Source organism: Panicum virgatum, chromosome 7K, assembly GCF_016808335.1.
Source record: "Panicum virgatum strain AP13 chromosome 7K, P.virgatum_v5, whole genome shotgun sequence".
NCBI classification, from domain to species: domain Eukaryota; kingdom Viridiplantae; phylum Streptophyta; class Magnoliopsida; order Poales; family Poaceae; genus Panicum; species Panicum virgatum.
Genome location: NC_053142.1, coordinates 50,338,996 through 50,363,495, shown reverse-complemented (window position 1 = coordinate 50,363,495; position 24,500 = coordinate 50,338,996). Strand labels below are relative to the sequence as shown.

The 24,500-nt window shown below is 48.0% G+C and overlaps 2 protein-coding genes and 1 pseudogene across 3 annotated transcripts; 2 read left to right on the top strand and 1 right to left on the bottom strand.

Annotated features, from left to right (window-relative positions):
• Positions 1-5,870: 5,870 nt before the first annotated feature.
• On the top strand, positions 5,871-7,026 carry LOC120642049. The gene has a single exon (XM_039918429.1). It carries the CDS (start codon positions 6,376-6,378, stop codon positions 6,646-6,648), a length of 273 nt encoding a protein of 90 aa, XP_039774363.1. The 5' UTR covers positions 5,871-6,375; the 3' UTR covers positions 6,649-7,026.
• A 6,396-nt stretch (positions 7,027-13,422) lies between these two features.
• LOC120642048 (cold-responsive protein kinase 1-like) lies at positions 13,423-16,926 on the bottom strand. Of its 2 annotated transcripts, XM_039918427.1 has the most exons (7): positions 16,599-16,926; positions 15,499-15,658; positions 15,256-15,398; positions 14,935-15,148; positions 14,609-14,843; positions 14,363-14,513; positions 13,423-14,268 (listed from the first exon to the last, which is right to left on the bottom strand). In XM_039918427.1, the coding sequence occupies exons 2-7, from the start codon at positions 15,641-15,643 to the stop codon at positions 13,924-13,926; spliced, it is 1,233 nt and encodes a 410-aa protein (XP_039774361.1). In that variant the 5' UTR covers positions 15,644-15,658; positions 16,599-16,926; the 3' UTR covers positions 13,423-13,923. The 2 variants fall into 2 exon arrangements, with proteins under 2 accessions (XP_039774361.1, XP_039774362.1); XM_039918428.1 differs by having other exon boundaries at positions 15,499-16,926.
• Positions 16,927-21,336: 4,410 nt separating this feature from the next.
• Positions 21,337-23,241, top strand: LOC120640372 (annotated as a pseudogene).
• Positions 23,242-24,500: the final 1,259 nt, after the last annotated feature.

Genomic DNA, 24,500 nt, shown 5'->3' with positions numbered 1-24,500 from the left:
CAGACCTGTCGTTGTCTCTTTGTTAAGCTGTTGGTCACGGAGATGGGCTCCGTATGGAGTTCCGACATCGGCGAGCTAAAATAACAAGCCAGCGACCAATGGCGTTGTTGTCTCTTGTGGATGTGTACAGGTAGCAGACTCGATCGCAGCCCTGATTCCTTTTATCATTTCTGTTTTTCCGATCCATTGTTGGTCTTGATCAGAGTTTTTTTTTTTGATGGGTGATCAGAGTTATTAGTTGGTTTCACAATGGAACGGGAAATGAGCTCTGATTGAAATAAATGTTTGTTTGCCAACAGAAAACTGAGCCAACGGCCAGTGTGATGGCTATTGGGTTAGTACCAATCATGCGTGCTTAATTTGGGGGATACTCTCTGATGGTCATATTCTTATCCACTGTGCGCGCATTTGAATACTGGTGGTGGTCGTGTAATTGTAAATACAAAATCGTGAGAGTTTACAAAATCCAATGTTTTTTTCTTTTTTTGAGGAAAAGGGGACTTGCTTTTTGACCAGTGAAAAAACATTTGCTCCTAGCTGCTAAAGGGCAGCGCGGGCCGAGAGCGTTTGCTGCCTTGGGCACTCGGCCCATCCCGGACTGGAACCGCCAGCCCGCGACAGGGAGCGCCTGCAGGGCTCGGTCCGGGCGGCCGGCGTCGTCGCTCCCGCTCGCCTCCGCGCCGCACCGCCAGTCAGCCGCCCGTCAGCGCTTGCCTCGCGCGCGCCGGCTCTGGGCGCATCCGTGCGCGGGGCCCTGCCGATGCCGCCGGGGTCCACTTCTATTCTGCGGGGCCCGTTGGATTGGACGAGACGAGTTGCGAAGAGGGGCGGCGCCGCGGTGGGGGAACAGGATCAACACTAGCAGTCCGGCACTGTTCCGGAACGTGGGCTGGAAAGTCGTCGCGTACACACGGTCGGAACTCGATCGGACGGAAGGGCAGACAGATCACAGACGGGCCTGGGAAAAAGTCAAAGGCGAGGGGGCGGTGGTGTCCCGTCCCGTCCCTCAGTGGTCAGTGCGTCGTCGACCCACGCGTACGCGGGACGATCGGCCGCCGTACGTGCCGAAAGGGCGGGCTCACGTGTCGACGAGCGATACCGTATCCTAGACAGGTAGGCTGGCGTCATGATTGTACTAGTACATGCCTACCGCTACCGTGTCAGCGATCCAGCGCCCGGGAGAAAGAAAATCAGACGGTACAGAAAATGCCTCGAAAAAGAGAGAGAGAGAGAGAGAGAGAGAGAGAGAGGTACGTGAAAACAGCAGTAGTGGAACCCAATCCAGACGTGGGCCTCCAAAGACGAATGGTGTCGGCTTCCAGCCCATGAGGGGAGGACGCACACGTAAACGTCACCACCAGTAGCAAACAATTCCAGACCACACTGGTCGGCAGAGCCCAGAATTGTTTGTTAGTTCTGGACGCAATCCCTCCCCTTCCCTTAATCCCTGGCGCGCATTCCTGCCGCACCCACCAATCCCGACAATCTTTTCCACGGGACGGGCGCGAGGTGACGACCGACCAGAGCTGCTTCCTCCCTCACCGAGTCACTGTTCCTGCCGTTGCGTGCTTGCCGCTGCCTCACCGAGTACATGCCCTACCCACGGTTGGTGCGTGGCTTTTGCGCGCCCGCCCGTCTCCGTCCCCATCATTTCACGGTGGTGGGCTGGTGGGATCACGACCGCGAGCTCGATCTGCGGCAGAGAGAGAGAGAGAGAGAGAGAGGAGAGAGAGAGAGAGAGAGAGAGAGAGAGAGAGAGAGAGAGAGAGAGAGAGAGAGAGAGAGAGATGACCTGGCCTTCACGACCGGTGGAGCAAGTGGCGGTGCACGGCTGCGCGTGGTGGTGGAACAATTTGTATGATTGGTTGTGATCTTCCGAAGGAAATTTCTCGTAATGGCCCGTCAGATCTCCATCGAGCGACAGGTGCCAGGTGGGCCCTGGGGGATCATTTGCAGGCCCAGCAAGTTTTCGGTTGACCAGGCCCAGCATGTTTCGACCAACCCAACGTGTTCATTTCCTCCTATCTTCTTTATTACTACTGGCAGCCACTATAAAACCGTTCTGGAAAAGGTGTCGCGGACACCTGTATCTCTGGTGACGCTATAAAACAATGCCACACACCTGCTCGCCTGAATGTCTTAGATTTTGTGCTCCACATCCGTTAATGTGCGTATCCAATCGCCCTGATGAACTCCTGAGCAGGACAGCAAAGGACAACCGGGTACAAGACAAGCAGACAGATTAGCTTTAGATTTAAATATTAATTGCGTACTACTCCATCCGTGTCGAATGTAGGTCGTCGTAGTTTTATCCTAAATCAAATTTATCAAAGTTACGGTACTTGAATTTTTTGCAAAAAAAAAAACAAGTTACTTGGATTTTAAAAAAGAAAGCAGAGAGAAATTAAAGGGCAGATTAAAATCTGGTCATTCAGAGTTAAGCATCGCCATAAATAAAGGTCAGCCTGCTTTTAACCCAAAAGATTTGCTAGGCCAGCTGGCCCCAAAGTAAATCAAAGCAACCGGAATGAGTGGCGGTACTACCATTATTTGACAACCAGCGGCTGGCCGGCAGAACTATCATACCACCGCTAGCTGCTGCGGGGTTCAGCTAGCTAGTAATATCCGTCGATCATGGCTAAACCATCCAGGTTTGGGTATCTGGGGCCTTGATGTCCTTCAAAAGGATCAGCAGAGTGTGGTGACCAGAGTCATGGCTCATGATCCGGTACAAACGTAACATTATTAGATTTTTTCTGAATACTTGATTAGAAATTTCGAGACCCATATCCGATCCAGATTATTGATGTCGTGGATTAGCTGAAAATACGTACAGTAGTAGCAGACGATGCTAGCTGTTGCAGGACAGGACGTGTAAGTGATCTTGTTGAACCACTACTACTAGATCGGAGCCACATACAGAATTCCAGGCACAAAAATGTTGCTCCACTACACCATCTTGTAGGATCAGGATCAGGCAAGCTAACAGCACAAGCCTAACAAGCTTCTAGTCTGACCTAGCTCGATGGATCCCGACCCTCTGACATGCATGCTGCATGCATGGGGCCTCGCTTAGATGCAACTCGTAAACTTTTTAAAAGAGATTTTTTATATTTAAAGTATTAAATATAGAGTAATCACAAACCTAATTACATATTAGTCTGTAAACTACCAGACAAATTTATTAAGATTAATTAATTTATCGTTAGAATATATTTACTATAGTAATTTACTGTTTAATCATGATCTAATTAGGCTCATTAGATTCGTCTCGTAATTTACAAGCAAACTATGTAATTAATTTTTTATTTCGTCAAAATTTAGTACTTCATGCATGTTAGATTCTCATTCAATATGATAGTTTTGAAATTTTGAATTTTGCAACTAAACAAAAACCTAGCGTAGCTAGACGATGAAGCTAGTACTTGCTGAGAGCGAGGTTTGGCCGTAATCTACTAGTAAAATATATGTTCTATTTGTCTATCTTATAATTTTTAATTTTTATGTCGAAGCTGACTACGAGCTACTCCTCTCTTTTATCCAACTCATCGTTCAACTTGATCTGCTATTATACTAGGCTCTCAAAAGATGACGCCCTACCAATTCCCATCTGTACACTGTACCCTGCACTGCAGCAGCAGTGTAGCTTGCCCAAGAGTCGTAGGGCCCATCGATCAGAGCTCCTCTCACGTCCGTCCATGGTTAGCCGTGTAGTCACAGTATTCGGGGTCGATGCCTCGTCCCACGACTCGGGAATGCCGTTCCGATTCGAGGGTCGGGGTCAAAGAGGGTCAGTATCCCATTTAAGATTGGATCGCGTCCCGGTTTGAGAGGGGTTGCAGCCCCATTACTAGCAGATTTAATTGGGATAAGAAGGTTAAGCGTGTGGTTTTTGTTAGATAATGAGCCGAATACGTGTACTATGGTCTAAATGTACTCTTTTTATATATTTTTTATATGCTTGTGCAGATTAGTTTCTTCATTAGTAGCACATATATAGTTTTTATTTTTTAAAGACCCTCGACCCGAAAATATCGACCCTGATGAATCAGGGTCACGTTCCACATAATAATTTATTGTTCCACAGAGATATACCCCTTTGTACCACAATTTTATAAAGTGACGACCCTCGCCCCGTTCCTCGACCCGATCGACCCATGAATTTTGTGACTATGGATTAGGCTACGTAGAGTAGGGCCAGAGAGAGAGGGGTCGTATGCCGTACGCAGAGTACGCTCTGCAGGAACAACCCGGAGGAGGAGGAGAGGGAAGATGGTTTCCTTGCTCTCGAGCTCCCTCTCTTCCTCTCACTTGTCGCTCTCGGCTCGTGCAACCCTTCCCCAGCTAGCTCGATATTTGGCTGACCCTTTCTTTATTGTCCCCTTGCTTGCTTGTTGCTGTGTTCCATCCGGTGCTCAATCCTGCTAGCATCTCACTACCCTTTCTCGGAGCTCCTTGTTTGTTTCGAGCTCCTGCTGTACACTCTCTGCACGTACATACTCTCTACTACAGTCTACACTCGATTCATGAACCTCTCTCTCCTCGATCGTCATACGTGGCGGAGCCACCAGTCTGGCCACCAGTCTGGCGAGCAGTAGCGTACTTAGGATTTGGAGAAGGGTATGCCGCAACAATTTTTGTATATAATCCGGTATAATTCACATATTTTACTTGATAATAGGTTCTTAATTGTATAGCTAATGATCTTGAATTAGAATTTTAGATGTGTCATGGCATATAGGGCAACCCGCTGGGAATGCCACTGCCTGGCGAGCCATGACTGCCACCATATCTGCCAGCTGACGAACACTCGGCCACCATCATGGTTTATCAAATATGATTGGTTAGAAGTTTTGAATACATTAGTAGATTCGTCTTATGTAAATTTCGATCTTGGCTCCGTCACTCGTCAACCCTAGTACCCAAACAAACTTGTACGAGAAGCAAAATACTATCCGGGAAGCGGTGGGGCGGGCCGGCCGTGGTCGCGTAACGTGAACCCTGCAGATAGATGTTCTCTCTCTCTCTCTCCTTCTTGTCTCCATTTATGAGCCATGATGCTGCATGCCTGTACGCTGTGTATTCATTGGTGATCGTCTAAAAGGGCAGAGAGGCATGGGCGCTGCGGCGACTACTACGGGTCCGGGGCTGGGCGCTCTCGAAAGGTGTTTTGAACGCGCGGAGCCTCGGATCACCAGCTCGTTCTGCCTGCGCGCAACACAAGTTATGGCGCACTCGGGCCTCTGCCTGACCAAATGGAACTACAGTTACCGCATTGACTGACTTGACTACTCTCCTCGCTCCCTCCAAATACAGTACTAGTCGTCGACGACGAAGCAGCTGCTGCAATGCAATGCAATGCAAGCTAGCGCATGCGTACAACAAAACCTGACCTGCAAGCATGGCATGCATTTCCATCGGCCTTTTCCAGCGAGTGATCACATTAACCTAACCTAAGCAGCAGATCGATTGCAGGAGAAAATTGGGGTAACTTGTGACATGGAGGACTGCTGCGTGTGCATGGTTGTTGCGGTTTCACCGTGGTGTCAAGCTAAAGGAAAACGTGGGTGGATGAAGCCAGGTAGCTTTCGTACTCAACCAAATGATCCACGGTCCTTGATCTTGCATTGTTGGGGGACGAAAGAGAGAAGGGAACATCAACGACGCGGCCGGGTGTGTGTCACTCTGTGCGTTGGGCCCCTTCTCACCAAACTTTCCATCTCCTCCGCACCTTTTTGCTCTGTGCAAAGTGGCCTGGGAGTGGGCATTGCCTGCTTTGCTTGCTCTCTCTCTCCCCCAGACCCCCACGGCTGGGCTGGGGGTGCTGACTGCTGAGACGGACAGTGGCAGGGTGGCGCAGAGAATTGAAGATCCTTCAATGCGGTTTGGTGGCATCCCCCACTGGCCCCTAGCTGCCCTCTGCGCCTTGCCCCTCCCTCTCTCTCTCTCTCTCTCTCGCTGCGCGTGTGGAGCCCCGTGGAGGCGGGGAGGCAGGCAAGGCATGGCCGCATGGGGCGACGGCCCGGCCGGGTGCGCACCCCAAACCGGCTGCCTCCCCACCTACATAAAACCCCTTGGCAGTTTTGCAGCAGCGAGAAGAGAACCTCCAGCTACCTGCAGCTCCGAGCCTTTACCCGCTTTGACTCCACTCTACCACTCCACTGTTGCTCGTCTGCCCGCTGCATCCGGGCTCCGGCTCCTCCGGCCTCTTCCCCAGCGCACGCCTAGCCTAGGTAGCTCCATCCGTCCGCACGTCAAAGAGACCCTCACTTCCTCGTTAAGCCTGCCGCGCCCGCGCGCCGCCGCAGCGTCATCTTTCGTCGCGGTCGGCCGGCGGGCCCTGATCCTGCTGCTTGTGCCGTGCGCGGCGGCAGCATGAGGGCGAGGCGATGGTCTCGCGCGGCGCTGCTCGCGTGCTTAGTGCTCCTCGCGGCCGCGTGCGCCGCCGAGTCGCGCGCGGTGCCCGGCGCCAGCGGCAAGGCGGCCGCGGCCGCGGACGGCGGGAGGCGGACCGCGTTCGACGTCGTGGTCGTCGGCCTCGTCAGCATCGGGCTCGGACGGCGGTGGCGCGCCGGCGGCAGCGACGGGCTGGTCGACGAGGACAAGCGCCGCGTGCCCACGGGGCCCAACCCGCTGCACAACAGATGAGCACCGTTCCTCGCTACTACAGTAGCTTCTTATTAAGCTGCGGCCATTTCTACTGCTGCGCGTGTCTTGGCTCTTGGCCGGCCGGCCGGCGCGTCCATTGCTGCCATCACCGGCGGGGCGCGCGATCTGATCTCGCTCGCGTGGGCCCGTGCATGGCGAGGGGGAGGAGAAGAATGAGAAGGAGAAGAGTGGAGCGTGTAGTATTTACTATTCCCTTCTGCTTCCCTTTCTTCTCTTTTTCCCTGCTCTTTTTTCTTCTTTTCTGGATTTCTTGTGGCTCTTTTCCCCCCCTTGTATTGATTGGCTTGCCAAATGAACAGCAAGGCTATTCTGTTGATTGAAAGAGATAGAGATATGAGTATAGTGTTTCTTGTTTGATCTCCTTGTATATAAATTATCGTTGTCGATCCTATATTTTTGTTTGCATGTCCAGGCCGCTGAAAAAGTTTTGAGTTTTGAGCAACTTTCGCTTATCTTTCGTCCATTTGATCTACGTATGAATAAGGTGGACTGTTTCGAGCACATCCGTTGTTGTGTGAGAGGAAATAAACCGTAATAAGTCAAGCCAAGCCGAGTTTACACCAGCCGAACAGGCTCAAAGTCAATTTTTTTGGTACAAAAAGTCAATTTTTTTGGTAGAAAATAAGGGGTGAAATACAAAATCGTGGATTGCGGAATACGATATCGTTAGTACTGACACCAAAAAGGAAATCGATTGGAGGGAGTCTTCTCGATCAAGAGATCAAGAGAAAGGTGATCTTTCCCCCCTTTTCAAAAGGTGAAGGTGAAGTGGTGAACACATTGATCGACCACCTCCAATGGTAATTAATGCTCTTCCAGATTTTCAGCAAAAATTGTTTTTTTTCGTAGTTGTTTGATTTTAACCAATTGCAGCTAGCATCCCACTTCTTTTTTTCAGGCTATTCCTTTCTTTTCTGTTTCTCAATAAAAGATCAACTTCTTCAAAAAAAAAGAAAGATCATCTGAGATCGAACATTCCATGCATGTACATTCTAGTCAAATAAAAAATCCATGAAAATTTGTCTCTCCTTGTCTGAAGCTTGTCCCATGAAAAGTTTCACAACAGATGGGAATGTGAAACTCAGAAAGAAAGAAAGAAAAGTTTTGTTTCCCAAATAGTGCTAGTTCTGGTGGTACGTGTAAGATTGCCAAATTACATTTACTTTCACGGACAATAATTTTTAGGGACCCCAATTTTGCACTGGTCCAAAGAAATAATAATTCAACTCACAGGCGAGCTCCTTTTCACCTTGCAAGCAACATTCTTGCCCGATTCACCCACAGGTCACAGCTGCATGCTTTACTATCCCGAGAGCGTTGTAAGTTAAAAGGCCCTAATTTGCAATATCGAGATGTGCAATAAATTGGAAAAATATGTATGAGAATTGATAGATCAAAACTTGAGCAGGCAATTGTCAACTTTGAATTTTCAACTTCGAATTTAAGGAGAAGCATGCCACTCAAAAACAAAAAGAGATGAGGAGTTTTGAACTCAAATTTAGCTCTCAGCTTAACAACAATCATAAATTGAAGCCAAAATAAGCCTCTTGCTCTAAACTTTTGATTTTACATTTAAATATTTGATAAAAAATTAAATCAGTTCAGGTTTGCACATTTCCAATTCAAAACCCCACATCAGGGTAAATTCAGTCCATCTCCATATATAGCACGGTAGCTTATGTACGGTCAAGATTTGGTGGGGGAGGCCAGCACCAGCAGAAGAGGGCGAAGCTATTCTCTTCTGGAGTACTGGTGCCTCTTTTTTTTTTAGTAAAGTGGCAGCTTCATGTGCCGAGAAATAAAAAATTAAAGACTTGAATATTGACGCAATTTTCCTCCGAAAGGGACGTATCATTGCGGGGAGACGTAGTGTGATCTACCAACATCCTGTTTGCAACATGAAGTTTCTTTTTGGGGACAAGTTTTCAGCATGAGGCGCAAAACATTTTCTAGCATTGGCATGCGAGTAAAAAGATACCATTTGCTGTCAGAAATGCAAAGTTTTTGTAATACATGAGAAGAGGAAACATACAAGTAAAAAAAGCTAGTACCATCTGCAAAGATCCAGTTTACTGGCCAAAAGTATTTCGAGCAGCAATAAATAAGGGGTGTGATTTGTCAATGGCAAATCCAGTAGTCATTAGCAGTAGTGGTACTAGCACCGGTTACTGAAGCTCAGTAATTGCCCCCCGGATGGATGGATCACCGCCCCTGCGCGAGCAAATCACCCATCCGATTCGTTGTCAGTGTTGACGACGCTGGACAGGGAGGCAATCTTTGCAGTCGAGATCTGCGCCCCTGCCTGTCACCGTTGCCGGACTTGATTTCGCGATGAACTGGCCGCCGGGCCGGTGCCGATTAGATTCATGCAATTATTTGCCGGCCACGCCGTCGCCGTCCGCGTCCGGGCTCGCGAGCGCGGGCCACCGTCCGGCCGGTCGATTGCTGTTGCCGTCGCGGTGTTACGTGCAGGCTGCTCCGCTGAGATCTCGAGAGCTGATCGGGATCCGCCAGGTAGCACGGTGACTGTTCTTGCGCTGGAACCCAGCCCAACTGATGAGGATTCAGGAAAAGGATCAAGGGGTGTTACAGATCCGTTGCTGTGCGTTCGACATGCATGTTGGCTTGCTGAGAACGGGACAAGACCGGTCTCCCCCGGCCGTATACTTGGCATGGCATTGGCTTGGAATTGTCACCGAGTAGTACCGTACAGGTACTGAAGTACAACACTGTTGATCGTAGGGACCTAACATTAACTTCGTATTTTTATAAAAAATATTAAATTTGTGAATCCTTCAGTTGTTTAGGAGGATTGACCATTGAATTTAGGGCGCGTGCCATCTCACGAGCCACAACGGCAAAAGTTGCTGTACAGCCGTATCTCGATAGATTTTTACTGTGTTCGGCTAGTCTACTCTCCTCTAGTGCTACAGTAATTTTTTCTCACACCACTCCAGCCACCAGCTCCAGCTCCAGCCAACCCAACAGCATTTTTCTCTCACAGCATTCCAGCTCTAGCCTCCAGCTCCAGCCTGCCGAACGCGGTGTTTGCAGGATGCATATGCTGCTCTCGCGTGCGTCGCAAGTGCCGTTGCGTTGGACGAGGTACAGCCACACGGCGGGACAGTACAGGGAATTTGATTTTCGGAGGACATCATGATGCGGAAACGGAAACTCCGGCCTGCATCCCCCCTGCGGATTTATCTCTCGCCGCTGCCATTTCCGGGGGCCTGCGGGAGGAGAGGAAGGGTGGAAAGCGGCTTTCGGCGACGGCCGCGTCGGGCGCTGCCCTTCCTGCCTCCAAGTGTGCCAGTGGAAGGAAGGCCGGCCGGCCGGCGGCAGACAGGGCGGGCCGGCCCGGACGCCGCGGCACGTGAGGGGCACGTAAAACTGCCTGCATCCCCCTGCCACACGCTCGCGCGGAGTCAATACCCTTGATTGCTCTCTCGCCCCCGGTACTTTGCCGGGTTGCCCAGCCGAGCCGTGTCGTGTCCCCATATGATCGGATCAGAGAGAGAGAGAGTTCTTCAGTTTTTTTTTGGGTGGGGGGGTGTAAAGAGTTCTTCGGGTAGTTTTTATATTTTGTGCATAATTTAGAGAGTTATTTTTGCTCCTCATCTTTCGCTAGCGAGAAATCTAGAATAAATGATGTCTATATTTAGATATCCAATTAAAAAGCCTACTCGACGAAGATCTCTATTCCGGCTGCACTGCAAGATGAAGAGCTATTGCCGATGGACCCGGAAGTGAAGAAACCAGTGCGCTTACTAATTACTAGTTTACTACTACTGCTGCTAAGTTGATGACCGGCATGGCAGGTGCCAGGAGCTCATGGCGATGAACAGGAAAAGGATCCTAACGCAGAGGTGAATCTGGGTCATTATCTTATCGGACCCGGATGGAGATCAACGAGCTCCGTACGTACGGGACAGGGCCGTTAAGCCTGCCGCAGGGGCTAATTGGATAGCTCAGGCCTCAGGGTTCCCCAGGGCTCTTTTTCAGGGTTTCAGATTCAAACGATCTTGGCGCATTCAACTTCCCCTGTTTCCACAATCAATGCCTCTCTTTTGAAGCACAGGAAAGGGGCAGAAAAATCGGATATGCGAGGAGTAAATGATCGTTCTCTTTTGTCGTGATATAGGCCGTGTTTGGTCAGCTTTAAAAAAATTCATGAAAACTTTTTAATTTTTTTACTATTAATTAAGAGTATTAAATGAAGTCTAACTACAAAACTATCTCCACAACTATGATATTGTAGCAGTTACTGTAGCTAATGAGACTTTTGATAGTACAATTAGAGAACGTTTAGGCACAGTTACTGTGGTATTACTGTAGCCAAATCATGGTGGAATTTGGCTCATTAGATTCGTCTCGAAAAGTTACACCCATCTGTGAAAATGTTTCGCAAATAAATTTCGTTTAGTACTTTATGCATTGATTCATCTTTTTGTGAAAATTTTTTCATGGAAACATCCAAACACAGCCTATGGACCTGTGTCCGAAGCGAAGCTTGGACCTGTGTCCTGTCATCCTGTGTGTACGCGGAGAGCTGTTCTTAGAGTACAATCAAAATGCAGTTAATCACATTGTTAAAGAAAGTATGGTGGTAGTTAAGCAGTGAATTTTTATGATATTACAAGCAGTGCTACGCGCTAGTTTCTCCTATCCTGGCTGGAGTAGTATCAGTAGTATTTTTCTTGGAATTTCATACTAGTAACATTTACTACTCCTTTTTGAACAGGTTGTAACATTTACGCCTGTTTGCAGTCACTGCGTAGAAATTTTACCAGCAGAGGCGAGTGAGATTCCATTCAAGCTTCGCCATGGCTGTGTTTAGATCGAGGGAAAAGGATGCGAAAAGGCACATCGGACACTATAGCGCACTGTAGCACTTTTCGTTTATTTGTGGTAAATATTGTCCTACCATGACCTAACTAGCTTTAAAAGATTCGTCTCGCAACGTACATCAAAATTATGCAATTAGTTTTTTTATTTACCTACATTTAGTACATACATGGGTCATTTGCTATATTTAATGTTTCGGTGTGATGGAGATGTGATGGAAAATTTGGATTGGAGGGTTTGAGGGATCTAAACACACCCCATATCTTCACTGTGCTATGCCTATGTGAAGCAGACCAGACGGCCAAGAGTAGACAATAGTAGTCAGACATCAGTAGGTTGGTTAATTTGGCAGAGTGTAGGTGAAGGCAGTCCAATGCAGAGAGGGCAGCAATCAGAGGGAGAATGATTTTTACCATGATTCCATCTGTGGCTGTGTTTAGATGCGAAAAATTTGCGAAAAATAAAGTTGAAAAGCACTATAACACTTTTTTATTTGAATGTGGTAAATATTGTCCTTTCATGGACTAACTAGGCTCAAAAGATTCATCTCGCAACGTACATCCAAACTGTGCAATAAGTTGTTTTGTTTACTTACATTTAGTGTTTCATACATACGTCATTTGTTATATTTAATGTTTCAATGTGATTTTGATGTGACGAAAAGTTTGGAAACTTTGGAGAAACTAAACACAGGCTGGCGCGTTTAGTTCCCAAAAATTTTCACCCAAAAATTTTCACATCTCCTTTGAACACATGTATGAAGCACTAAATGTAATTAAATGACAAAACTAATTACACAGTTTGGATGTACACGACGAGACGAATCTTTTGACCCTAATTAGTGCATGATTAGCCATAAGTGCTACAGTAACCTACATGTGCTAATGGTGCGGTCAAAGGCCTCAAAAGATTCGTCTCGCGGTTTCCAAACGGATTCTGAAATTAGTTTTTAAATTAGTGTTCGAAAAACTCTGCCAACATTTGGTCAATCATTCACGTGACACCCAAAAAATTTCATGTCAGGGAACTAAACGCCCCTTGTATTTCTTTTTGGGTGTTGAGAGGATCGATGCAACGCGAGTGATTGCAAACTACAATGACTGCCTCAGCGTCATTCCGTGCTGCTTCCTTGCAGCCTACTCAAATCCTCGGGAATTTCAGCCATCATTCCGGAGTTTGATGTAGTATTGACGGCTTCTCTTTCACATCATGAACAATCAGATCCCAGGACTGCAACAAAGACGAGAATAGTATGAAACTTGTTAGGGAAAAAAAGAAACTTGAATTTGTTTCCCTTTTATATCATTTCAAAAAAAATTGTGTGCCTTGCGGTACGTGTCAGATCGTCCAAAATATAAGTTGAACATTTCCTCGGTCCAAAAGTTGGAGACTCTGTTGATATAAAAAAATTTTAACATCATTTTATCCCGTATGCAACTAAATGCCGCCTTTTGGTTTTCTTAAGTTCACCAAGCCTGCATCTCTGAACTTCCTTATCGTTTTTTTTAGATAAAGGAATTTATGCCAACCTTTGCACGAGACACGCACTCATTTTTCATTACTGCATTCTCAGACAGCTTACGGCCATGGTAGAGCCAACACACATCAAAGGTTCCAAGCAACTATACATCCAAAGCAAAAGGTCAAGCACCGAGCCTATTAATAAGTTGTTATGCAACATTGCACTTCATACAACATTATCGCTAAATATATGAAGTTATGCTTTCGACAAATCCAGATTTATATAAGATCTTTTATGGTGCACAATACGATCAATAATTCAAGGCTCATCAACTGATTTTAAAATACAGATAAAACAGCTTTAACTTTAATTTTTGCCGAAATGCTACATTTTTATTTAACATAACAACTTCACAAACTGTACGTCTAGCTCAAAAATTGCTCATATCTACAGGGAAGGCAATTAAACAGTGCTATACAGTCAAATTATTACATGAAACCCCCCAAACAAACTTTGGATAACGGAACGTGGAAAGCAAAAACACCACACGGTTAGCCTAATGATCTTGTGACAGGTGATCACTTTGCATAATACGGTGATCAACTTGCTTAATACAGCGATCAATCACCGTAAATTCACAGTCCTCCAGGAAGAGTGTAAACTCCATATTTGAACGAAAACTGCAAATCTTTCGCTCTCATGTTATCGTAATATACAGCGCTCATTATTTTCTTTAGACCAGTGTAGCACGAGTTTGTACAAAACTAAGAGCGCGCCGAAAAAGTGTCCTACAATACTGTGTCCGATTCACTACACTTTTGTTGCTGAAAACACGAGCCCCTGAATCCCTGGAACAGTTCTTACCGGCATCGTCGCACACTCACAGTGTGCACTCATCTTGCTCGCATGGTATCCGTGGGGCATCAGAAACGCGGTGGCGTCACTAGCTATATGCCATAGCTCATGTCGTATGGCCTGTCGTCGACCATGGGCGAGGGCGTGTTGAGCCAGTACGATCGCATCTCCATCGCCGTGTCCGACGTGCCGTTCTTGTCCTTGAGGCTCTTCCGGTCAAGGAACGCTGGCTTCATCGGCGCGGGGATGGTCTGGTCGCTCTTCATCGTCAGCATCAGCACGACCTCCGACATCGCCGGCCGCAGGTTCGGGTACGGCTGCACGCACAGCAGCGCGATCTGGCACACCTGCTGCACCTCCTTCTCGTCGAACTCGTCGGCCTGCACCTTCGGATCGACAAGTTCCAGGGTCTTGGATTGCTCGTAGAGCCTCCATGCCTGAAATGTGCAGAGACGTGAATGGTTCTTCAGGACAACATATCCACGCCTGTCTCGTAGCCTCGATAGAATTGGATTCAGAAAGCGAGCCTACATGTTCAGGAAGGTACTGCATCTCGTTGGGAAGGGATAGGTCCGTGTTCTTCCTGCTGCTGATGATCTCGAGCACCAGCACGCCGAAGCTGTAGGTGTCGGCTTTCACCGTGAGCTCCCCTCTGATGGCGTATTCAGGCGCAGTGTAGCCACTGAAACGAACCGAAAATTGTTTCCAAGAGTTAGAAACAGCCTTGGCATGCACCCTTCGTCCTCTGGTGAGAAAATTTGTGAAATGAGCTCTTACAGCGTGCCTGCAAAGGCAGTGCTGAGGTACGTCTGGTCCTCGGGGAAGAACCTGGCCAAGCCGAAGTCGCTGATCTTGGGCTGGAACTTGTCATCTAGGAGGATGTTGCTGGCCTTGATGTCGCGATGAACGATCCTCAGGTTCGACTCCTCGTGAAGGTACTGCAAGCCTCGTGCGATGCCGATAATGATCTGGTGCCTGGTTTTCCAGTTCAGAAACGGTGCGCCATCACCCCCTGCAAAGTTAATATGAAGCTTAGCAACAGTCTTTTCTTCAGTTCTTCCCCTATGCTATGGTATGGACATGCTAAGATCTATTATGCTTACCAAATAATATCTTGTCCAGGCTCTTGTTCTTCATGAACTCGTAGACTAGCAGCCGTTGGGATCCCTCAGAGCAGCACCCAACCAGGCGAACGAGATTCTTGTGCTGGATGCTTGTGATCATGTTCACTTCAACGAAGAACTCTGATTCGCCCTGCCCAGACTTGCCGACGCTGAGTTGCTTCACAGCAACTTTCCTACCGTCATCTAGTTTCCCCTGATCAATATAACATTGCAACAAGAACCATGTAAAATCACAAGTCCCCGACCGGGTAGTACAAATGCAGTATATATTTTTTTCATGCTTTTGCCATAGAAATGTACCAAATAAACAGGCCCAAAACCTCCTCTGCCAAGCTGGTTTTTCTGGTTGAAATCCCTCGTGGCCTTCTTCAGCGTAGCATAATCGAAGTATGTAATCGTCCGGAGGTTTCCACTCATATTGCCGCTGAAGTACTCTGGCACCTCTGTTACGTCAACCAAAAAGAAAAATGCAGAGCTGTGTTAGAAACATGGGATGAAAGGAGTATAAGTTCATCCACAGTGATAGGTCATGACTCGTTTCACCTGAACCAGGGCTCCTTGGCCGCATCAATTTCCTCATGAGATCTGGTTTGAGGACCTTCCAGCAAATACCAAGGAGGATTATTATGACCACCACAAGAATGACGATGAAGGCGAGGAAGACCGTCCGTGGCTCCGTAGATGCCATTGCTGTTCTTTATTTCTGCATATTCATTTTTACATGCTAGTGTCTGTCAGCAACTCAGAATGCCAACAGCAGGATGTTTCAGAAGTACATAAACCATCTACCCGGATATGCAATATTCTATAAGACGATGAAAGGCTGTAGCTGGTAAGTAGTATGCCGCCCCAGTCCCAGTTAATTGGCTGCACAAAGTCGTCTGCTACCATGAAGTGACGAGATGTTGCAAATCCTCCAGAGGCAATTGGGGAGGAGTCGAGGAGAGTAGATGAGAGGAAAACATAAACAAAATTGCCGGCATGACTTTGTGGCACATTACTCTACCAATTCATCATCATGTTCGCAAGATTTTTTTGGGGCTAATCAAATGATGAAAATAAGCAGGCACAACTAAGCACAAGTTACCCGGACCAAATGAGAGGCTATACGGTAACTCCATTTAATATGCAAAGATAATGACAGAAGGAGTACTCTATAGTCTATACTAAGTAGTATGCATCGTCCCAGTTCTGCCAATTTACTGGCTGCACAAAATCATGTGCCTACCACTAACTGACGAGATATCGCAGATCCTCCAAAGGCAATTGGGAAGTAGAGTAGATGAGAGGAAAACATAAACAAAACTACCGGCATGACCTTGTCAAACATTGCTCTACCAATTCGTGATCTAAAAAACTTAACAAAATGATGAAACAAGTACGACATGGTCATGCTCCATGTGTTCTCAATTCTCTACCGTACTCTCAGTCGCCCTGAAATAAAATTCCTCAGCCGTATTGCAGACTACAGAACTATCCCTACGAGTGAATTATCCTGAAAACCAGCAAGAACATACACCTTGCACGATGCACACATCGGTGACCCTCAACTCCACAAGCAACTGACCCAGGCAAATTTCTACCCGCGATGCCTTCAACGGCATCCTACTAGTTGTGCTCGAGCACTTGAAGTGCGTGCATACCTCGCAGCGGCCACCGGGAGTCCGACCTCGAAACCCCCGACCAACCGGCGACGACCCCCGGAATCGCGCGCGCGCCTCTCCTGCTTGCTCTCTCCCCCAGCCGCTACCGCGCTCCCATCTCCCTGCCTCGCCAGTCGCCAGTCGGTCCGCAACTCGGGACAGAGCAGGGGGGGAGGCTTCCAATGCCGAGGCGACGGCATAGTTATCGGTTTCTCCGAGGGGGAGCTCTAGCCCGCGTGGCGTGTCCGATCCGTTCCGGCCAACGGGCAACCGCGTCGCGCCGCGTTGGCCGCGCGCTGGCGCGCGGGCGGCGTTGCTGGCACTGCCGTGGCGCGCGGGCGGCGTTGCTGGCACTGCCGACCGAGCGAGCCGAGGTAGGCAGGCAGCTAGCTTGGGAGCAAAAACTCGCGAATAGATTATGGGGCGGGCAATTCCTGGAGACAGCGACATGGTAGAGGACTGCAGATCCTGGCGTGGAACGCGTCCCCGGATTGACTCATCAAGCCAATCAAGCCGAGTGGAGCAGGAGTGTGGAGCAGACGGCCGGGGAAGAAGAGAACGCTGGAGTCGCCGCCCGGCGCCCGGCGGCTGGCTGTTGGCGCGGGGTATGGTATGGGCCAGGCGGCGGATAGGGGCCGGCACGTACGGGGGTGTACGGAGTAGGAGGAGGAGGGTTGGGCTTCTTCGTGATGCGGCGGCGGTGCGGTGTCGTCGCCGGCCGGAGCCGGCGAGGGACGCGCCTTTTTTATTTTTATATTTTTCGAAAACATTTTTTACATAAATATATTTTCAATATCACAATTTACAGTTTTATACCCCTACCGCCCGGCAGGGGGGCGGCAGGGGGCCTGCCGCCCAACAGCGGGCGCGGCAGGGACTTATATGTAAATTAAAAAAAATATTTGCGCGGGAGCATTTGGCGGGAGCCTGCCGCCCCCCTGGCGGGCCGCAGGCCCCCTGCCGCCAATCCACTGGGCGGCAGGGGGCCTGCCGCCCGCCAGGGGGCGGCAGGCTCCCTGCTGTGGACAACTTGCTGTGGCCATTAGATGTGTTTTAGATATGGATACAAATAAAAACCATTAGTAAAGAACATGAATATGAAAAGTATAAACTAGCAATTCACACACATACGCAAATGAGAACGAAATAGGTGATGTATGAGAACGAAATAAGTATAACATGATGACATGTCCATAACAAAAATACAGAAACAACTAGAAGCACATCCTAACCACCCCGGCCATGTCGACCTCTTTTACGCTGAGCGTGGACGTGGTCTGTAGAGTAGGTGTGTCGCTCTGGAGGCCCTACGTCTCTACCTGGACGTCCGGTGGGCACAGGTGTCTGGAAAGGTAATATCGGCCTGCGGGTTAGGTGTAGAAAATAACCGACTCCAATCTTCGATGTTCGCCTCAAAGGTATCCTGTGTGGGCCCTATACAGTAGCAATTAAGATATCTTAGGGGGTGTTTAGAAACAGGGACTTCAAAAAAGTCCTAGGGACTTTTTAGTATTTAGAAGTATTAAATAAATATTAATTATAAAACTAACTGCAGAACCCTGGGGCTAAACTGCAAGACGAATCTAATGAGGTATCTTAATCTATGATTAGCGAACGGTTACTGTAGCATCACTGTAGCCAATCATCGATTAATTAGGCTCATTAGATTCGTCTCGCGAAAAAGCACTCAGCTGTCAAAAAACATTTATAAACAGATTTTATTTAATACTATAAAATAGTAAGATTTCTTTTGATGTGATAGGGACTTTTGAAAAAAGTCCCGGAACCAAACAAGCCCTTAATATCGCCTTATAAGTCATATATTTTGGTATATATTCATCATACGTACCTGGTGGTGGTGGATACGAGGAATGACCCATATCAGGAAGCTGGTGGTGCGATCCTGTAAACCGTTCAAATTATTTAAAATATTCATAGAGATAAGAAGCACATGATAAATTCGGGCTACAGATTAGGTATTTATCTTGCGTTCCTTCTGCTGTCGCCGTAGGGTAATACGAAGAAGGTCCAGCATCATACCCCTGTTGTGATCCTATATGTAAATACAAAAGGAATTAGACTTCATATCACAATTAATTGAAATTAAGATATTGACTATATGTTTACCGAAAGGTCGTGGTGGTGCCTGTGTTGGTGCCATGGTACTAAACTGAGTCCCTCCGTGAGGTTGGTAAGGTGGGTGTGCATCACCTGTATGGACTGAGAATTAATTGTTGGCTTCAAAGTAGGAAGTTAGTAAGTATCCTCACGTACCTGAATAATGCTGCTGAGACCAATAAGGTGCTTGGGAAGACTGCTGCTGTGTGGGACAACAAGGAAACGACGTCGAGGCTTGAGACGAACCGTACGAGTCATCGTACGATGTCCGGCTACCAAATGCTTCAAGCATGGAATGAGATCTTTGTGAAACTCGGGTCCAGGCCGACTCTTGCTCATTCCTATCCATCATAGATCCCCCTCGAATCCTCATCAAATTCGCCCTGGCATATAAGTCCATCAACCTGCACATTTCAAACTGCAAGCAAGAAAAAAAAGGCATTAACACTGTAATCCAAAGTATTTGAAAAGCGATGATAACTTTGACTCACCGCCCCAGCTAATGCTTCGTCCCTATGTCGTGCGTACCCATCCTGTGCTGTCGCAACATGCGGCTGTGGTTGCATGTCAGCATATATCAAGCGGCAACGAGTCTAAGGCTGGTACCAGCTCAGGTACGCCCTGTACGAAGCCTCCGTGTGTGCAGGGGTCGCAAGCGCCACGTTCTCCTCTGCCTGGTCCCAGCCATCGACCCAAGGCTGCACACTTGTCACCCACATGTTGGAGAAGAGTTGCCCAGTCCTCGATAAACTAAATATTGAAAACAATTTAGTCAAATATGATTAGTTAACTATACAATGCATAGTCACTGAAATAGTATATAAATTGTTACCTGTGGTCATGGCGTTCGACCTGATCCAATGCTGACGGCACAGGATACAACTGCCTTTGACCGAACTGTCTCCTGACTCTGTCCGGGCAGTGAGCCTCAATGTAAACGTCGTACACCAACGCTGTAGTTGTCATCCATAAGGCCTGGTCCTGAAAGCAAACCGAAGATATCCCGATCGGTGCACGAGTGTTTATAGCCAACTCGGAGTAGGGCTCCCACACGACGTCTTCAGGTGTCAACCGATCAAACTCAGCCACAAAATCAGGATAGGCCCAACGAGACTGTACGTGGGCCCACATCTTCTGCACAAAATTAATAATAATATGTACAAATAAGAAATACAAAGAGGGTAAAACAAAGCAACAGAATTGCCAACGTATTTTTAAAAACATAATCCGACGACATATCACCTGGGCACCCATCGTGGCTCAACAGAAATAAACTCCGCTGGTGGACGTGGACGCATCACGTTAAGTTTCACGCGCTGAACCACAGCAAGAAAGGACCGGTGCGACGAGTCTATGACTCCGTCAAGTAGAGCTGGCGTATCTCCGGCCATACCTAACACAAAAAAATATAAGTTTTCTACATTTTCTATAATTTTTCTGCATTTTTCTACAATTTATCTTAAATTTTCATAAACTTTTCTAACATTTTTGTGCATTTCCTAAAATTTTTTACAATATATTTTTATAAATATATTTTTCTAACATTTTCTAAATTTTTCTGCATTTTCTACAATTTATCTGAATGTTTCATATACTTTTCTAATATTTTCTACAATTTCTGACTATTTCTCGAAATTTTTTCTCTTATTAAACAACTAATCAATACCACAAAAGTTGTTGGTAAACCTAATTGGTTTTTCTAAAAACTAATCTTAATTCTACCTAAATTATATTAAAAACATTACCTAAATAGCTAAAATATCATTACTGCTGCATACACTAATTATAGAATTAAACATACAATAAATTTAGATTGAGAAAGTTGAGAAATATTTATTACCTGCAGTTTGGATCCAAAATCCGGCAGGGCTTCGCCGTTACAACTCTCTCCCTCACCCCTCCTCTCTCCCTCCCGCTCTCTGGATGTCGTGGGAAGCAAATGAGGGGGGAGGGGGAGGGAAACCCTTTTATACAGGATTGGGGAGACTGCCGCCCCCCTGGCGGGCGGCAGGCCCCCTGCCGCCCAGTGGATTGGCGGCAGGGGGCCTGCCGCCCGCCAGGGGGGCGGCAGGCTCCCGCCAAGGGCTCCCGTGCAAATAATTTTTTTTAAATTTACATATAAGTCCCTGCCGCCCCGCTGCTGGGCGGCATGCCCCCTGCCGGGCGGTAGCGGTACAAAACTGTAAATTGTGATATTGAAAATATATTTCTGTAAAAAATGTTTTCGAAAAATATAAAAATAAAAAAGGCGCGGCGAGGGACACAACGACCGTGACATCGAAGAGGCCCATCACACTATCAAAAAAAAGAGGCCCATCACATATGTTTTCGGCGATGAGCAAAGGGGCCCACTATTTGGCCCAGTTTACCCATGTCCATGTGCGCGCGCTTGTGTTGTGCGGCTGAGAAGGCGAGTGCGTAAGCGCAACGCAAGTAATGCACTGCCTTTCCGTCATTTGGCATGACCCCACCCGCCAGCCAGCGAGGCTGTGAGCCGGAGGGCCCAACAAAATCGCAAGGTCATTTCAAACCACGAATCCCTCTCCACGGATCAAATCGAACGCTGCCTCGCCTAGGGTTTCCTCCTTTCCCCTTGCCCCTCCCCCCGCCCACCCCGCCCATGGCCGCCGCCGCAGCCGACGCGTCCGCCGTGGCCGCCGCCATCGCGCGCCGCCTGGGCTCCTGCAACGCCGGCGCGCGGGAGCGCACGGTCCGGTACCTCCTGTCCAACTTCCTGCCCGTCTCCGCGCCGCGCCTCTCCACAGCGGACCTCCTCAAGCTCTGGAAGGGCCTCTTCTTCTTCTTCTGGCACGCCGACAAGCCGCTCTACCAGTCCTCCGTCGCCACGCGCCTCGCCTCCGCCGTCTCCGCCGCGCCGTCCCCGGCCGACGGCGCCGCCTTCCTCGCCGCCTACCTCACCACGCTCCGCAGGGAGTGGGCCCACATCGACGTCCACCGCCTCGACAAGTTCTACCTCCTCAACCGCCGCTTCCTCCACCACGCCTTCCTGCTCCTCATTTCCAACTCATTTGCCCCTGACGTCACCTCGTAGATCGTCTCCATCCTGTCGGATAAGGCTCTCCTCCTAGAAGCTGACAATGTCGCTGCCGGCACCTCGAGGGGTCTCGGGTACCATGTCGCAGAGGCGTTCCTTGACGAGCTTTTGCCTGTGCTCCCCGTCAGCTTGCAGACAATGGACGCACTCTTGGCTCCGTTCTTTACTGTGTTGGAGAAGTCGTCCGATCGGGTGATGATCGGTAAGGTGAAGGAAGGGATATTTGATAGGTTTCTGGTGAACGGAAATCAACTGCTTGAGAAGGTGAAGAAAGGTGAGGAGGTGGAGAAGGATAGTGCTGAGGAGAAGCTCGGGAAAGTTGGATTGTTGTTTGGATTCAGCAAGAGGTTCCTGGATATTGGGGCAAAGACAGAGACTGTGCAGTCGAACCGGAAGGTGGTCTTTGGGTTGAGGGATGCATTTGTGAAGGTGGAGAAGGGTTTGGAGCTATCTGGTGTTGAGATTCCTGTGCCCAAGTTTGAGGCTACTGAGGTGCAAGTGGTGCCAGATGCGGATAACAGCATGGAGTTGTGTGAGGACAAGGCAGAAAAGAAGAAGAAGAAAAAGGCGAAGAAGGCTACATTGGCTGAAGGTGATAAAGAGGGGGGCCAAGGCTTTGAAGCGGGAGAAGAAGGTGAAGAAAGAGAAGAAGGAGAAGAAAAAGAAGGCAGATGTTGTTGAAGGAGGGGATGCTGCAGATCAGAATACAGATGCGCAAGTAGAGGACCAGCAGATGGGTGATGGTACTGATGGGATAAAACTTGATGGGACATTTCTGTCCAATCTCCAGAAGCAGTTTGAGAAGGCTGCGGCAGAAGATGGTATGGTTGATGGGGGTGGCAGCTCAAGGGCTTCAACAGCGACGCCAGTTAATGGAAAAGTGGCAAAGAAGAGGAAGCGGTTGAAATCTGTTGATAGGTTGTCTGAAGCATCTGATGGTGATGATGGCCGCGAAGGTAATCTTCTTACCCTGGACGGAGAGAAGAGTGGTAAGAAGGTGAGGTTCTCGATGAAGAATAATATAGTTTGAAAACCTCACAATCCTTTGCCACCGCAGTGCCTGAGGCTGCCACCTTCGGCTACACCAAGAGGAAGTGCTCTAAAAAAAGGGAGTTCAACCAGGGCCCATAAAAGAGACCCCTACACCATTGAAGAAGGCTAAGCCGAAGGCAAAATCTGCGAAGAAGGTCTTGAACAAGAAACCTTCATCTGTTGTGAAGCGCTTGCGGAAGTTGCAGAGCTTCTCAGCATGAGCTATTCAACTTATGGCGCAATAATGGTCATATGGTTGTGTCTTTTTTGTTTTGTTTTATCATTACTTAATTCTTGTTCAATTTGTAGACTAGTCTTATACTGTGTCAACTGTGCTGCCATATCATATTTGATGGATTGTTTAATGAGTTGTCTTGTCATTGTGCCCTCATGGTAATCATGTTGTGATTGCAATGATAATCTCTTACGATTTTTCTAGTATCGGGCAGTCTGACGGACCTCGTTCTGTTCTGATCTATCTGATCTCATGCTATCTCAGTTGAAACTTGCAGGTTAATTATATGGTAGAGGTTTATAAATATTAGTTGCTTCCTATACGTTGAATGAACATGACATTCTTTTAGTGATGAAAAGATGTTGATTCTTCAGTGATGATCTGTCCCCAGTCAGAGAACACATACTTATGCTACCAGTGTGTCATGAAGAAATCCATGTGAATAGCCCTTGATAGGTTGGTATTCAATTTACTTTGAAGTCCACAATCCATTGTGCATATCATGTAACTCTATATGGTCACTGCCCCTATGGTTTCTGTTTAGATTAGTCTGTCTGATATGGTTGTTGAGATTATGTGGTTAGTGACCTCATTACCTTATCAGTTGACATGTGGATTATTACTGCCACCTGCCCATAGTTTTATTAAATTTGGACCATTCTGATGTACATTGAGCATAACTTGATCCTGCAATGCAGAAATTCTCAGTAGGTAGGGATGCAAGCTGTATTGCCTGTCCTGATCTGTGTTGCCATAGCTTGGCATACTCACTAGAGAATGGAAACGTGTTCTAGAGGAAGTAACTTATCAGTTTTTAGCTTGAACTTTGTTCTTCTGAGCCCAGGATGCGCAGATTTAAGTTTTGCAATTCACAAGCTCCCTGTTACTACTGCTGCTGAGTTTTATCTGCTGTACAATTTACCTGCAATGTAGTGTCAATAATATTGTGCTCGATTACTGTAACGTCCCGCCTCCCCGAGGCCGGGCCCGCTTACATCTGGCTGCTTTCTAGGACATAGACTGTCCTCACAGACCAACACCAGTCTTTTATGCACACTTTGTCCTCACTCGTGCGCACCCGGAAAGAACTTCCTGGTCGGTCACCCATCCCCAAATTTCTCCGGGCCAAGCACGCTTAACCTCAGAGTTCTTTGGAGACCGGCTTCCGGAAAAGAAGTTGCAACTTGTTGGTATGAGTATCCTATTAAGCCCTGGGCTGGGGTGTCACATGCTCACCCCCTTAAGAGACCGACGTCCTCGTCGGTCAATCCCAAGCCAGGAACGTCCTCTCTTGGCCACGTCCCGTACGTCCAGTGCCAGCAGCCCATGTGTCACGTCCGTGAGTCCAGTGCCAACGGTCCCTGTGCCACGTCCGTGCGTCCAGTGCCAACGGCGCATCCCAGATGCCCGCGCACTGACCCGCCACGCGCTCGTGCACATGCCGGTGGCATCTGCGCCCCCA